This window comes from Lampris incognitus, chromosome 3 (assembly GCF_029633865.1).
Source record: "Lampris incognitus isolate fLamInc1 chromosome 3, fLamInc1.hap2, whole genome shotgun sequence".
Taxonomy (NCBI): domain Eukaryota; kingdom Metazoa; phylum Chordata; class Actinopteri; order Lampriformes; family Lampridae; genus Lampris; species Lampris incognitus.
The window spans coordinates 28,192,437-28,208,722 of NC_079213.1; the positions used below are offsets into that span (position 1 = coordinate 28,192,437).

Here is a 16,286-nt window from a genome sequence, read left to right on the forward strand (position 1 = left end):
GGCAGGGCTCTTAACATGGCCGCCACATCATTGTCAGAGCTGCTTTATTCTTGAATGGTATGCTGAAGACCCACCCTCCACCCAACCCCACCCCCCTCCCACGCCATGCCTCCTCTTGGCCAGCAGTCAGTTCCCAGTGTCACATCTCATAAGCGGGACGAGGTCATGCACATTCACGCTGACATTTGGAAACTCGTCGGCACACGTAATTACACTCGCATTAACACAGACCCCCCTCGCCGATGGTGCCGGGCTGTTGGCAGCTGAACACAGAAATCACTGACAAGAGCGAGTGTGACGTCCGTTTTGGCGGCCTGCCCACACGCTGCCGTTCGCAAGATCGAGCCGGCCCGGCTGTGATCCTGCCTCGGACCTTTTGGTTCTGAGGAGCCTCTATACAGTCACCTCTTGTGCCACCGTTTGTGTCGCGCAGGAAGCTTAGTCGAGAACTTGGCTCACAGATGCTAAGACAAGCCTGTCGAGTGACTCATTGTTTGGGTGTCTGAGAGCTTTTTGGGGGGAGGCGGGGGGGGGGCTCGGGGGTATTAGGTACAATCCACCAATTCACATAGAATGTGAATGCACTGCTGTATTTTTCCTGAGGTAGTTAAAGAGAAGTGTCGTTCTAAAGGTGTGTGGAAGGTGTCTGGCTGGGAGAGTGAGCGTTGGATCGGCTGGGGGAGCCTGGTCTGCTGCGTCCGGTGGGCCCAAGGACCACGGCCCTGCCTGGAGCTTCGCCCGAGGAGGAAACACCGAGGGCGGTCTGACAGTACGCAGAAGTGGGGCAGGCTAAGCTAACTGCTAGCCCATGCAGACCGGCGGTTCCGACAGTCATCTTGGCTGGCGTTCGTTCTCCTGGACAGTGATTTTTTTGTTTTGTTTTTTGTAGTCTGATATATGTGTTCTTGTAGTTTTTAGATATGTGTTTTTGTTTTTGTGCTGCACTGCTGTGGGCTGGGTGAAACGACATTTCGCTTGACAAATAAAGTTACAGAGTGCTTAAGGGACCAAACTTGAAAAAGTAGTAACCCACCAATAGCTGAAATTATGCTTCTTGTTTGTGGCGGCAACAGAAGGAGCTTGGCGCCGAGCGTGAAGAAGGCCCAGATAGGCCATGATGGTATGTCTGGTTATGGAAGGCGGCAGTGTTCGCATCCTGCAGAGGCCCCTCACCTGAAAACAAACACATTTGAAGGGCCCTTCCCATTACACAGGACGTTACATGGAGAATAAGAAAAGTAAGATTTCAACTCGAAGCCTTTTTTTCCCCACCATTTTCTTGAGAGGGGTTGGGGTGGGGGGGTGGGGGTTGTATCGAAAGCGACTATTTTTTTGCGCTGCTGTGTGGTATGAAGTGAGTGTGAAAAGGATGCCTGTTTCTCCCGGTAATCTGCCTCTTCTTCTGCATCGCAGCCGGCGGAGCTGTGCAGATAGAGCAGATTTACCCGGCGCCTCAGCTGACAGATGAGCTCTTTGGAGAGCGTGCTTATAGGTACGGCTTGACAGTCCGGGCCCGCTGCCTTTTTCAAGGGCCCTTCGTCTCTCGTCAGCTTGTTAGGGCTGTGCATGTTTGACATTGTGTGCCGAGCGTGGTGACAACAGGGTATGTTAATGCTAACATGCCTCGCAGTCCCCCCAGCGTCGACTCCTCAGCAGTCCCACAGTGATCAGTCATCTGCTGCATAGCAAATGTGTAACCCAGCAACTAGTCCGAGGAGGGAAGACTTGTCACCAGAGCTGTGCTATGCAACAGTACAGAATGTATGGTAGGAGCCAGTTGGTCTCTTATTAATGTGTGACACTGATATTGCACGTTTATTGTGCCATTCAGCCGCTTGCTCGGTGTAATACCTGCTAAGCTCCTTTACGATGCATTTGATGATATGCATCATTAACTTATAATAATAATAATACATAATCCTTACATTTATATAGCGCTTTTCTAGACACCCAAAGTACTTCACATTGAAGGAGGTAACTCAAGTCAACCACCACCAACGTGTAGCACCACCTGAGTGATGCACGGCAGCCATTTTGCACCAGAACGCTCACCACACATCAGCTTGAGGTGGGGAGGGTGGAATTATTGAGCCAGTTACACGGGGGGATGATTAGGTGGCCAGATCGAGAGAGCCAGGTTGGGACTTTTGCCAGGACACTGGGGGTCCCCTACTCTTTGCGATAAGTGCCATGGGATTTTTATGACCACGCTAAGTCAGGACCTCGGTTTAACGTCTCATCTGAAGGAAGGCGTCTCCTACAGCACAGTGTCCCCCTCACTGCACTGGGGCGTTTGGATTTGATATTTGTTGTTTTTATTAGGGCCAGACGGAAGACTGCCTCCTACTGGCCCACCAACACCACTTCGGTTCAACTCGGTTCTCCCGGGAGGTCTCCCATCTAAGTACTAGCCAAGCCCACACCTGCTTAGCTTCCGTCGTTTGGCAGAGCCAGGTACATGTTGCTATGGCTGGCGGCATGTCATGCCCTGATATTCATCACTGCTCATCGTTGAGATGGCCTGCAAGTTATTGATCGTTATGATTATTGTCCCTCATTTGCCATTATCAGCATGTGGTAGTTCCCATTGGGCTGCAGTGCATCACTGTGCGAGAACAACCCCAGAAACCCAAGCAAAGAGGAAGCTCCTCCTCCAGCTGTTAGACGTAGGCTGTACGCATGGTTATAAAGACGGTGTTCTCGCCTGGAGTGATAGTCAGTGTGAACATGATCCTCAGCCAACTCGACGAACATTTTCCTTCTCAGTTATGTTTTGACAGCTCGGGATTCCGGTGTTTTTGCACCGCGCACAAGGACTCTGTCTCCCGCATTAAATGTCGGTGTAGCGGTGTAGCATCTTGACTGTCCCTTTTGGGAGGCTGTGTGTGAGTATTTCGTGTAACTCTGTAATTGGACTATTGTGTTTCCCTCAGAGCAAAATGAAAAAGTAACACTCAACATCCTTTTCTTTTAACTTGGATGAGTCAGCGTGTGGCCCTGTGAAGGCCTGGCGGCCTGTCCAGGGTGTCTCCCCGCCTGCCGCCCAATTGGGATAGGCTCCAGCATCCCCACGACCCTGAGAGCAGGATAAGCGGTTCGGATAATGGAAGGATGGATGGATGGAGTCAAAGTATTCAAACAGAATGGAAATTTGTAAGTGTCCTGGTTCCATACGGGCCAATTCTTCCGAGCCGTCCCAGTCGCTGCTCCACCCCCTCTGCCGATCCGGGGAGGGCTGCAGACTACCGCATGCCTCCTCCGATACATGTGGAGTCGCCAGCCGCTTCTTTTCACCTGGCAGTGAGGAGTTTCACCAGGGGGACGTAGCGTAGTTCCCCCTCCGGACAGTCGCCCGACCAACGGACCAGAGGAGGCGCTAGTGCAGCGACCAGGACACATACCCACATCCGGCTTCCCACCCGCAGACACGGTGTCTGTAGGGACGCCCGACCAAGCCGGAGGTGACACGGGGATTCGAACCGGCGATCCCCGTGTTGGTAAGCAATGGAATAGACCGCCACGCCCCTGGACACAAGTTTTCCTTATAGTATAGTATAGTATAGTATAGTATTGCAGATAGGGGGTGTGTCAGCTTGTTTTAGACCTGTGCCCTTATGATATTTTGGCGAATTCTACTGGAGTGTTCCTGCTGGATGTCGGGGGGTTCATTTGCATATTACCCACGATGCAACTGATGAGTGTTAATGTTTTGGTTACATTGTAGGATACTGAACATGTTAAAAACGGGCATGTCTGTTACAGATGGCGCGGATGTGGTGGAAGGTAATGGGGACGTTATGAGAGAAGTTGTATTGGACAGCATGTTATTTCCCACCATGAGTGTAAAGAGTAGGCAAATAGGTAATTCGCTTCTGTGGCCAAGAAAAGGGGAGAAGCTGAGACCAATACAAACTCGTGTCTGTTATCACTGGCTTGTATCACGGGCATCAAAAGCTTGCTGGTTAACTCTGAAAGGTTGGCTTAGGAGTCCATAATTTGACCACGTCACAATATGCTATTTGCATGTGGTCAGTAAGCAATCACAAAATTGGATCTCAAACTGTTGACTCATTTAGTGGGAAATTGCAAAACACAGTGCAATTTACCGTCAAATAAGATGGGGGAAAAATCTTTTCTCGCCAGTGGGAGGTGGTTGATCACACTGACGAAAGTAGGAAAATGCCCTGCGTTGCACCGTCAGACGCTGCAGAGGGGAGGGAGGTTCACAAGCCAACTCATATTTCTATGCATCATGTGTCATTGTTTGTTGTTCCCCGTTTGCACGTCATTTGAGGATTAAGTGGCTGTTCGCCCAAATAACCTTGGAAGAAGAAGAAGAAAGCGTTACGTATATCACAGACTTCCGGCGCTGCATGGGCAAACACGCATGCGTATTTGCACATGCACGTGCGCACACATCTGTACACACAAGGGGGGGGGGAGTCCAACATGTGTCCTGTAGCTCTCCTGTGCATAGCGGTGTTGTGTTTTTGGGGAACAGTACGGGTCGAACCCCGCTGCTGTTGTTATGGGCTCATTACAGAGTGTTATTGTGCGCGCGTTACTCCACGGTCTGGATTTTAATGAGGAATTCTTATCTGTGGTGAACAAGCCCTCTCGGAGCATCGCCGCACATTCCTGCCTAATTATACATCAGCCACACACTCTGCAGCGGCGCACAGCTGCCTCTCAAATCCTGGCACGTGCGTTATCACTTGCCTCGATCTGGTCTGCCAAAGCCTCGAGCCGGCTGCCTGGATTAGGGACACGGAATGATCAAACACGAGCTTTCAAACAAAACCGGGGGGGGTGTCAATTTGGTTTGAGCCCTTTGACTGATGAAATAAGACAAACGGTCTTATTCAAACACCCCTCGTGGTGTTTGAAGGGAGGGGGGGGGGGTGTGAGGAGACGCAGGGTTCGAATGACGACACACACGTGCAGTCACGCGCGCGCACACAGAAATGCCTTCTGCCGATACGCTAATCAGGTGGACTAGATAAAGGGCTGCAGCGCTTTGGTGATTATGGACACGTTTCTTCGTTTTCACCAAAACTTCCAAATATGGAACAAAACTCTCTTATTGTCTGTTGTGGCACAATATTACCGGCCCGGTGAACCAGATGTAGTCCACTCCGGCGTTCATCTGTGTCCAGAGACAAAGATTACACCTCTGCTCGGGGCTGGAGATCAACGCGGGAGGGGGGGGGGATTGACGTCTCCAGCCAATGAGCTGTACGGATCCTAAGCCTCGCCCGCCGCACATCTGGCCAGTGACGTCACCGCACGGCCACTCTGCAGAGCGGAGACGGGTTAAGTGCATGTGACAGCTGAACGGGGTGGCGTAGAAGCCCCTGCGCGCAGAGATCCCGCCCGCGCGCCGGTGCCGCACCTCTGCTGCAGAGCCGTTGGCAGCGGCGTTAGCGCGGTGGACGGGGACACGGAACAGCGAGGGGGGGCAGGGGGGCAAAACAGGGCACGCCTCGGTGTGCACAAAGACGCACACTGTCTGTCTTGCAGACTCGTATGATTCAATTCAAAGTCTGAAATTCCTGCTAAACTGAATTTTGGAAAAAAATGGCCACCGACTGTACCTCTAATTGGTCAAAGCAGTTCTGTCATTTACAATAGGAATTGTTAGCTCTATCTGTATTCCTTGTAGAACTCTTCTTCTTCTTCTTCTTCTTCTTCTTCTTCTTCTTCTTCTTCTTCTTCTTCTTCTTCTTTTGGATTCCTGGTAGAACTGCACAATTTAAAATGTGTGCGTAATCTAAGGTTGGAAATATGCCCAAATAGTTGGCAACAGTTAAATGCCTACGTAGCGTGTATTCATTCATTCCTAAATACGGCATTGTCTGTGTCCATAAATGGCATCTGGTTGGCTTTTTGTTTTGCACGACCTTCATAGCTGAGCCAAGGTAAAGACATCTGTATGTAAGCCAACCAGTTTTGATGCTGCCCCCCCCCCCCGCTGAATGGCGTGAGAAACGAGGATGGGCATGTCTGTTGATACGACCTGGACTACCTTCCCCTGCCCATGGGACGCTTCTCACAGCGCCGTGCCCGAGCCTGGATTTATGGACCAATCAGGCGCCTGGATTTAAGACCCCATCTGGAGTCTATCTACCACACTCTTCCTCGGCACCGTCCTGCATAGACTAGGGGACGTTGCTTCCACATCTCAGCATCCGTCTCCCAGTGGGAGCCAGATAAAGACAAACCCAAAGTAGATAGTTTCCCCTTAAAAAAACAACGTATTTGACCATTTCTAGCTCCCCAGGTCAAAGTCGAGGTTGGTTGTTGATTTAAGACACTTGTTAGTCCCGCTGTCTAACAGAAAGGACTCGTTGTTAAGATACAGTTCCTCTATCCAAGGCTAATAGTCAACGCATGACCATGGCTTTTGTAATTATACTCATCTAACTGCTTTCATCTTGAACTGCCCTCTGGAACCAAATCTCATTTGACTTTATCGTCACATTTGTTTCTAACGAAGGACCTAACTCAGTCAGCGGTCTGTAGTTTGCTTGTCACCGGGTCAGGAGTTGAACCCCGGGTCCGGTAATGCTGTTAACCTTTCATATAATGGGTGGCACGGGGGCCCAGTGGTTCGCACCGTTGCCTCACAGCAACAAGGTCCTGGTTTCGAATCCCAGGTCCTTTCTTTCTTTTTTGGGGGGGGGAGGGTTCCCCCTTTTTCTCCCCAATTGTACCCGGCCAATTACGCCACACTCTGCCGATCCAGGGAGGGCCGCAGACTACCACATGCCTCCTCCGATACATGTGGAGTCGCCAGACGCTTCTTTTCACCTGACAGTGAGGAGTTTCGCCAGGGGGACGAAGCGCGTTGGAGGATCACGCTGTTCCCCCCAGTTCCCCCTCCAGGTCCTTTCTGTGTGGGGTTTGCATGTTCTCCTCATGTCTGCGTGAGTTTCCTCCAGGTGCTCCGGTTTCCTCCCAACATCAAAAAGACATGCATGTTAGGGTTAATACTCCTGTCTGTGCCCCTGAGCAAGGCACTGGAAAGAAGAACTGGAGTTGGTCCCCGGGCGCTGCAGCTGCCCACTGCTCCAATATAATAGGATGGGCTAATTGCAGAGAACACTCATTGTAAGTGTACAATGACAAAATAAAGTGGCTTTCTTTATTCTTTCTTCTATAAAGAGTAAAGACTTGGAAGTAGTCCACATTTTAAATCCTTCCAGCAAATGCTAGCCTAGCAGTGCTCCCAGCTAAACAACACATTACTGGGGTTGTTGCCAATATTAATTAAATTATATATATATTTTTTTGTACAATGGTTGAATAGCTTGCTGTTGGATAGCATAGTCAGCTTTATCAAGGTCCTTCGTATTGTTAATATGGGTGATGGCATTTTCCTTGGTGACTTTGGCGATCGGATTTAATGATTCGGCAAGCGATGCTTACTCTCATGGAAAGGCCGCTCAGTTAGAGAAAACTGCATGAAAAGAGGGAAGAGAGTCCACTGTGTTGGTAAAACTGTACTAATTACTGATGAAAGCCACTCGCAGACAGTTGCGTTCGTCTCAAACTGGTTGAAGCAGTTCTCTTTTCTAGAGACCATGGGGGGGCGGTCAATAGACTACACAGGAAGTTGTCTGGATATGGTTTAAAAACGAGGCCCGGCGTAAGAAAGGATTTAAAATGTTTTTGACATGTCTCCAATTGGCTCTGCTTGATATTGCTGTCAAGACAAAATCACAGCCGTTGTGCATTTTCAAGGAGGCCTTCTTGTTTGTGCCAGAAAATGGCTAAACACAAGCATTTTACTTAGCATTTTAATTTTGCATTTTTTACTTAGCATTTTATTTAGCATTTTTTACTTAACATTTTAATTTTGCATTTTTTTACTTAGCATTTTAAGTAGCATTTTAAGTAGGAGAGATCCCTCCTCTGTTGCTCTCCCTGAGGTTTCTTCCGTTTTTCTCCTTGTTAAAGGGTTTTTTTTTTTTTTTAGGGAGTTGTTCCTTATCCGATGAGAGGGTCTAAGGACAGGATGTTGTGTTGCTGTAAAGCTCACTGAGGCAAATTTGTAATTTTTGATATTGGGCTATACAAATAAAATTGACTTGACTTGACAAGAATATTACTTAGTATTTAAGTTTGCATTTTAATTAGCATTTTACTTAGCATTTTAATTAGCATTTTACTTAGCATCTTAACTAGCATTTTCCAAAATTGCACTCACTCTTGCACACTACCGTTTTACTTAGCATTTTAAGTAGAATTTTACTCAGCATTTAATTTTGCATTTTAATTAGCATTTTATTTAGTATTTAAATTAGCATTTTCCAAAATTGCACTCACTCTTGCGCACAATCCTCTGGCTGTCTGTGCACGTCCACACACAGAGATGATACGGTTGGAGAACTTCGCTTGAGTGCCACCATTCATTCAATCATTCCTGGTTTTATTCATGTAGGATGGTAGTTATTAAGCCTAGGGTCTGTTCTATTAGTTACAATAATGACTTGGTGTTATTCATTCAGCCAGGTGTCTGTGCCCGGGGCGGAAATCCCATGTCAAAACTTAGATCACACTTAGCATATTCAAGTAAGAAAATCCCCAAAACAACCAAAATAATCTGTCAGTGCAGTAAGATATTTCAACTAGGTAAGATTTCGTGAAACAAGATAGGATCACTTGAAATCTTGAAACAAGTTTAAACGGCACTGGTTTTAGGATACTCTCTTTACTCTCAAGTCACGTCTTGTTCAGCTCAATCATGCAATTATTTGGCAAAATCACTTAAAAAACCCTTTCTGGGTTTACTTCAGGAAAGTCTCTTTCAAAGTGAGAGAGAACTGGAGAAAATCATGACAAAAAATAATCCTGCATGACGAGTAAATAATTCTTGGAACCAGCAGAGGGAAATACTTGTCTGTGATTCCAAGACTCACAGTTGTTCACAATCAGATATACCCTTGTTTTTGCAGTGATACCGTGTACCCCCCCCCCCCAAATGTCTGACGTTGAGGGATGCATGCAAGCCCCCCTTCCTCTGGATGTGTGTGTGAGTTAGTAATGGACACAGAAACACAGACAGGCTGTCTGCGCTGCTGCAATACAGTCTGCTGGCTGGCTGTTTTAATGCACTGACTGAGTGACTGGCTGGCTGACTGATTAACTGGCTGACTGACTAGCTGACTGGCTGTGATGCACTGACTGGCTGACTGACTGACTGACTGGCTGGCTGGCTGACTAACTGACTGACTGACTAACTGACTGGCTGGCTGGCTGACTGGCTGACTGACTGACTGACTGACTAGCTGACTGGCTGGCTGTTGGTGGAGGCGGGAGGGGAGGTGATTATCTGCGCAGACAGACGGACCCATCCTAAGCGGTGTCAGAGCGGCCCGGTGCAGCCAGCGCCGTGCAAACAGTCATGGAGTCCGTGCGGTTCACGCGGTCCGACTCGCCGGGCCGATCCACCGGAACGCGCACGCGGTAGAGAAAACGAGAGTAACGGGGTCGCGACGAGACACGGAAGAGGGTCGAGTCTCCTCCCGCTGGCTGTTGCTGCTGCTATCACCGCTTTGATTTTCTCTTTCATTATCCCCCCCCCCGCACCCCCAGTAAGCACGTAACGCGTTCAATGGTGCGCTCCCCGTCCGTCCGTCCGGAGAGCGGCGCCCGGGTCGGTGCGGAGTTCTTCTTCTCTGATCAGATGCTTTAGAAATTCTCCTGCGAGCGGAAATCGTATTTTTTTTCTCTTTTGGGATTTTTTTTCCTCTCTCCCTCCATCTCTTCTCTGAAGGATAATGATTTTCTCAGACATGAGTACGGGGACCAACTCCCCAAAGGTGCACCCACCCAACGGGACGAGGTTTTACACATTCCAGGCAAGTGGGGCTGCATGCCGCGATGCGGATTGTTGTGGTGTTGTGAGTGCTGGGGTTGATCATGGGGGGCTTCGTCTTAAGATCTGCTTTCATTTGTTGCGTTGTGTTTTATTCCCTTCGCCGCAAAACGATGGCGCGTGTGGCCTGTCGGCGCGTGGCACATTTACGCAAAAATTCGAAAGGATTAACTTTTATGATACGAGCAAAGCGGTTTCTGTAGGTCTCTTCCTGATAGACTTTGCATGTTCGGGGGGGGGGGGGGGCTACGTGCATTTGTATACTGACCCCCCCCCCTCCGCTGGCCAGGCTCCATGAGGGCTCCGCACAGCAATGCAACACCAGTTTATTCCTGCTCAGTCAGTAAAGTCAGCGGCCATCAAGGCGTCTTTAACCTGGAGGATGGTGGAGCATTGCTGCAGGGAACCGGACACTGTTACTCCTGCATAAGCAGAACAATATCATCTTCTCATGCAGCAGTTTACTGAATTAAACATCTAAGGCTGGAATCGCGAGCAGCTGGAAGTAGTACAGAGTTCCTGTTCGTCGTATAATGGTGGAACATTATTCATGGATAGCTCTCTGTACCCCACCTCCATATTCCATTTTCTAATTGTGTTTGGATTAAGATTATATCCTGCCAGGTTTTAGGGAGACTTGTTTTTTTAGGCAGAACTCTGAACAAATGCCCCTGCAGGGTGGATTGTACCTGTGCGCATTTGGGTTGTATCCAGAGCTGACATGAACGGCGGCGGTGGGTTGTTGATCAGCCTCGCCTCCTTGTCAGCCGTCGCTACTTATCAGTGGGGTGGGGAGGAAGGAGGGAACATTTTGCAGCGACAATCCCTTCTCCTGATTTCCAGAAAACAGCTCCCGAGACTCTGCAGTTCACTTTGTGACACTTGCAGCGTGAAAAGGGGGGAAAATGGGGGGGGGGGGGTCGGGGGGTGGCGCCGGTTGAGTTTTGCCTTGCAGGTGCAGTCAGCATGATTTCGTTCGCCATTGCCGTACTGAGGCAGACTGGAAAGTGGTGCGCATGGGGGGGACGGGGGGGGGCACCCGCATCGTGTTTCCTGAAGCGAGCTGACAGCCAATAGCCTGGAAACGCTCCATGTGAGACGTCTCGTTTGCTGGCTAGACTCGCTAGCCCTTGGCTAACGGGTCGGAGTCTTTAGTCGACTGGTTAGCGCGGTCGCCCGTGGTGTGGGAGACCCGGGTTCGCGTCCCGGCTGCGGTGGTTCCTGGGTTACCCCTACAGTATATACATACTGTTGTTAACATAGCATTGTTAGGGTGCGGACCCACATTGTGGTATTTGATTGACATTGCTCTGCACACCGGGTGGGTGTGGAAGGTGGATCGTCCAGCGTTATTACACCACACCCGCTGTCCTCGTGCTCATCTGCCCTCTTGAGCGCCTCTGTCACTTCCGTAGCTGGAGAATTCCCCCTTAACGACGTGGATCTGGGGCGTCCTAAACCTCAGCTCTGGGTTGTCACGTGACGTCACGCTCCCGGGAGGGGGGGTAGGGGGGCTCCACCTGCAGGAAGGCTTCCCTCTAACAGTACAGAATCAAAGGTAGCCCACTTGATGGATTACAGTCCCTGAGAAGTTCAATAAAAAGGAAGTGAGGGAACTTTATATAAAGTATCTGAATAAGCGTGACCTCTCTCTTTTCTCTTTTCTCTTTTCTTTTTTTTTTTGTTTTGTTCTTTTTTTCCATGTCCTTGAGGTATATAAGTTGCTTTGGTAGGCAAAAGCTTGTGCTGTTCAATTTAGCTTTGTCATCCACTTACTGTGTTAATGTTGCATCAGTGCTTTCTTAAACAGATTTTTTTTCTAAAAAAGACGTGAAAGGCATTTGATCGGGTTCCTGTTTATCAACCCACGGTGGTTCCCCTCCTCTCTCATTGGCCTTGTTAGTTCGCAATTATAGACAGTCTCAGCAATATTGATTAAACTGCAAAGATGGCACTTTCTAACCAACTCTGATTTGGGGAGGAAATCAGACGATGCCCTGTGTGGTGTACCCTGACAGACTCTGCACCCCTGCGAACAGGGAGGCCTCCGGCACATCACGGTCCCGTACCCGCAGCCCGTATCCAGCGCCACGGCTTTTTAGAGGCAGTCAAACAGGCACGTTATGCTAGGCTGCAGACGTGCAGAGTGTGAAGGAGCACATTTGACTTTAACGTTCTGCAGTTTTGTCGTGGGGGGGGGGGCTACTTCGGGCAGTGTGACTGAATAATGATGCAATTCTTGACCTTCTCATTTATGTTCTGTGTCTTCGTATGCATGAGTGACCTGTGGGAATGAGGCAAGTGTTGGTAATATATGCTGTGCGTGTGTGTGTCTCTGTCTGCTGGGGTTTTGGCCATCGGCAGTGTTGTAGCGGCTCTCAGTGAGGATGCTTCAGTGGGATTCGATCCGGTGGTCAGACCGTGTCAGCGGGCTCACAGCAAACTATTCATCTTGGGCTTCTTTGATATGAGACGCCTGAACACAGTCACAAGTGTCCCGTGCTACACTTTCAGGTCATAGGGATACGTTGGCGGCACGGTGGCCCAGTGGTTAGCGCTGTCGCCTCACAGCAAGAAGGTCCTGGGTTCGAACCCCAGGGTTTTCCAACCTTGGGGGGGTCATCCCAAGTCGTCCTCTGTGTGGAGTTTGCCTGTTCTCCGGGTGTCTGCAGTGGGTGGGTTTCTCCGGGTGCTCCGGTTTCCCCCACCATCAAAAAGACATGCATGTTGGGGTTTATACTCCTGTCTGTGCCCCTGAGCGAGGCATGGCAAGATGAACTGGGGTTGATCCCCGGGCGCTGCATGGCGGCTGCCCGCTGCTCCTAGCTACACAGCTAGGATGGGCTACATGCAGGGAAGAATTTCCCCCGGGGATCAATAAAGTATCTCAAAACCAAAATCAAAAAGTGTTGGATGACCCAGCTAGCAGTTGTTAACACACTAAACTGCATGCTCATTTACACAGCACAGTGAATATTTACTTTGCATGGCACTAAATGAAATATCAAGGGGCGACCGTGTGCAGATTTAAACACAGTACGACGCCCTCCTCCAAGTTTCAGATAATGTCGTTTGCTAACGACACAGTTTTAATACCAGTTTAACAGCTCTGCAGTAGACTGTCTGCTTTCTTCTTCTTCTTCCGAGAGTAAGTCCTGTACTGACAGAACAACAGTCGTATTTGGAGTCGGGGGGATTCCCCCTGTGGCAGGTTGTTCCTGGTGCGGCCTTGTTCTGGCTGTCGTGTCTCGGCGTCCACCTGGTGACCAGTCTGTCAGGGGTGCGCCACTTGGAAGATGAGGTGTAATTGTTGCCCTGTGGTTGTCCTTGGTTGTCCAATTAGCGCCGCATGTGATTTGTCTCTTACACTACAACGCCCTGTGCCCTGAAGAAGACCTCCCTCTCTCTCTCTTTCTCTCCCTCTCTCTCCCTCTCTCTCTACATCTCTCCCCTCTCTCTCTACCCCCCCCCCTCTCTCTCTCTCTCTCTCTACATCTCTCTCTACCTCTCTCTCTACCTGTCTTGCTCTCCACCTCTCTCTCTCACTCTCTCTACCGCTCTCACTCTCTCTCTCTACCTCTCTCTCGCTCTCCTCTCTCTACCCGTCTCTCTCTCTACCGCTCTCTATATCTCTCTCTACATCTCTCTCTACCTCTGTCTCTACCTCGCTGTCTCTCTCTAGCCTTCTCTTTCTCTCTCTCGCTCTCACTCTACCGCGCTCTCTCTATCGCTATCTACCTCTCTCTCACTCTCTACCTCTCTGCCTCTCTCTCTTTACCTCTCTCTCTCTACCTCTCGCTCTCTCTCTACCCGTCTCTCTCTACCTCTCTGTATCTCTCTCTCTACCTGTCTCTACCTCGCTCTCTCTCTAGCCTTCTCTTTCTCTCGCTCTACCTCTCTCTCTCTCTACCCCTCTCTTTCTCTCTCTCTCTACCCCGTCTCTCTCTCTCTCTCTCTCTCTCTCTCTCTCTCTCTCTCTCTCTCTCTCTCTCTCTCTCTCTCTCTCTCTCTCTCTCTCTCTCTAAATTAGCCTGCTGGACAGCCAGGGCTCTGAAATTATTGCTGTACACACAGCTCTCACATCCCATGCACCTGTCGACACAGGAGGTACAGCTGCAGAGAGCGGCGTATTCATCTCTGGAAAAAATGGACGGTAACACTTTATAACCCCCGACCTCCCACTTGAATCAGGAGAGAAAGGGGGCCGTGCCAACGTTGGCAGCTTACTTTCAGTCATATCATAAGACATGCTCATCCCCTCTCCTCAGCCCTGTATTACGAATGGGGGGATGTGTCCCTCAGGGCCGCTGGTGATGTGAGGAGAAGGGGAAGTAGATGTTTCTCACCTCTCTCCTCCCAAATGGTCCTCTCATCTGCAGCAGCGTGGTGCTTGGACACTTTCCAGCTGCGGGCCCTGGAGGGGGGTTTTGGATTGCATTCGGTTCGGGGTACCATCCATCTATCGCCATCTCTCTTTGACCACCGATCTTCAGCACTTTACAAGTAAGGGGCACTTGATCCACCTGGTTAAGCCACGGCTTTTTTGGCGTTCCTCGAATGACGACTGCGTCTTCATATGCACAAATCTAGGATGCTGTAGAGCCCAACCGATGTAGGATTTTTAAGACCGCTGCTCCAGCCCCTCTGCCGATCCGGGGAGGGCTGCAGACTACCACACGCCTCCTCCATTACATGTGGAGTCACCAGCCGCTTCTTTTCACCTGACAGTGAGGAGTTTCACCAGGGGGACGTATCGTGTGGGAGGATCACGCTATTCCCCCCAGTTCCCCCTCCCACCCGAACAGGTGCCCCGACTGACCAGAGTAGGTGCTAGTGCTGCAACCAGGACAAATACCCACCCGCAGACATGGCCAATTGTGTCTGTAGGGACGCCCGACCAAGCTGGAGGTAACACGGGTATTCAAACCGGCGATCCCCGTGTTGGTAGTCAACGGAATAGACCACTACACTACCTCCGTGTGTGATATACCGTGATAGAATAAATAGTACTTTGAACAACAGTACAACAAAATACATTAACGTTTTGAAAAAGAGTCAAATGCATAAAAATTAAAAAATTAAAAAAAAAATATCAGATCCATCGTAAACTATAGAGTATTACCACTCAAATATATTATCCTTGATAAAAATCTGGGGGAAATGAACACAACATGCTGTCTATAAGATGTTTAACAAATACTTGGCAAATAAACTGTATACAGTAAATGAGGTGGTGTCCTGTTAGGTCGAGCAGTCGTAAAGAACATTAATTCCTCAGTCCTCAATGCTTCCAGTCCAACAGAGGCAGGAGGTGGAGCGGGTCATCTAGTAATCAGAAGGTCGCTGGTTCGATCCCTGGATCCTCCAGAGAGCATGTCGAAATCACCTTGAGCAAGACACTGAACCCCCAACTGCTCCTAATGAGCAGGTTGGTGCCTTGCATAGCAGCCTCCTCCATCAGTGTGTGAATGTGTGTGTGAATGTGAGGCATACGCTGAAAAGCACTTTGAGTGGTCGGTAGACTAGAAAAGTGCTGTATAAATGCAGTCCATTTACCATTTACCATGAAGCAAAGCTTCTCTCTCAGAGCACTCTGTTTCTCTTCATAAATAGTGCCTCTGGTGCTGAACCCCTGTCTCACTTGTCACAGAAGAGGGTGGACAGGAGAGGTGCTGCCTTGCCAGGGCTGACAGTCTGTAGAAACAGCTGCCATTGTCTTTCCACCACTCATAGGGATTGCCTCCGTTTATGTCAGTGACAGGTTCCCTACTTCTCGAGTTCTTCAGTGATCCCCTCAGGTTCCAGTCCACGACTGGTGGGAGGAAGCAGCATGGTGTCGTATAGTGTGTCTAAAAGATTATGGGCTTGGTCCTCCATTCTCTGCATTTTGGGATCTCTCCCCTCAGATGTAGCTTTAGTTGTTGTTGTGTGGTGGACTGGTCTCCGCCCAGGTCTTTGCTCGAGTCAGAATCTCTGGTGACAAAGGGGGTGCTCTTTGTATCGTAGATCAAGAAGACATGCCCGCACCACCTCTTTTGTCTCTTCTACTTTGGAGAACCTCTTCTCTAAGCTCTCAAGCATAGTCTTCCTCAGGGTTTGACTTCCTCTGCTGGTTGGTTCTTGTGACTCCAGTAGATGTTGTAGCACGGTTGTACAAGGTATGATGCAAGATATGGAGGAGTATGCTTTGCTCAATTCCAGTGTTATCTCCTCCAGTGGTGTAAGGGTCTCTGTGAGGTGGGATACAGTGTACCATTCCTCGGCAGTTGGACATCAGAAATGCCCATGGTCACTTGCGTATGCAGTAATGGCACTCTTCTGCTCTAGCATCCTCAGGAGCATATGTACTATGGAGTTCCACCTGGTCCACCACAGTCATTTTTGTGCAATAAATGAGTGGTTAAAA

At 49.5% G+C, this 16,286-nt stretch overlaps 1 protein-coding gene across 2 annotated transcripts in view; it reads left to right on the forward strand.

Moving 5' to 3' along the window:
- The window catches only part of ppfia2 (PTPRF interacting protein alpha 2), a 264,671-nt gene that overhangs the window by 69,645 nt on the left and 178,740 nt on the right, over positions 1–16,286 (forward strand). The window contains exon 1 of one of the 2 annotated variants that reach the window (XM_056278057.1): positions 9,783–9,863. The exons of the other annotated variant lie outside the window; for it this stretch is intronic. Coding sequence (XP_056134032.1) covers positions 9,783–9,863 — 81 coding nt within the window. Of the gene's footprint in view, positions 1–9,782; positions 9,864–16,286 lie in introns of those variants that run through there. 2 annotated transcript variants of the gene reach the window in all.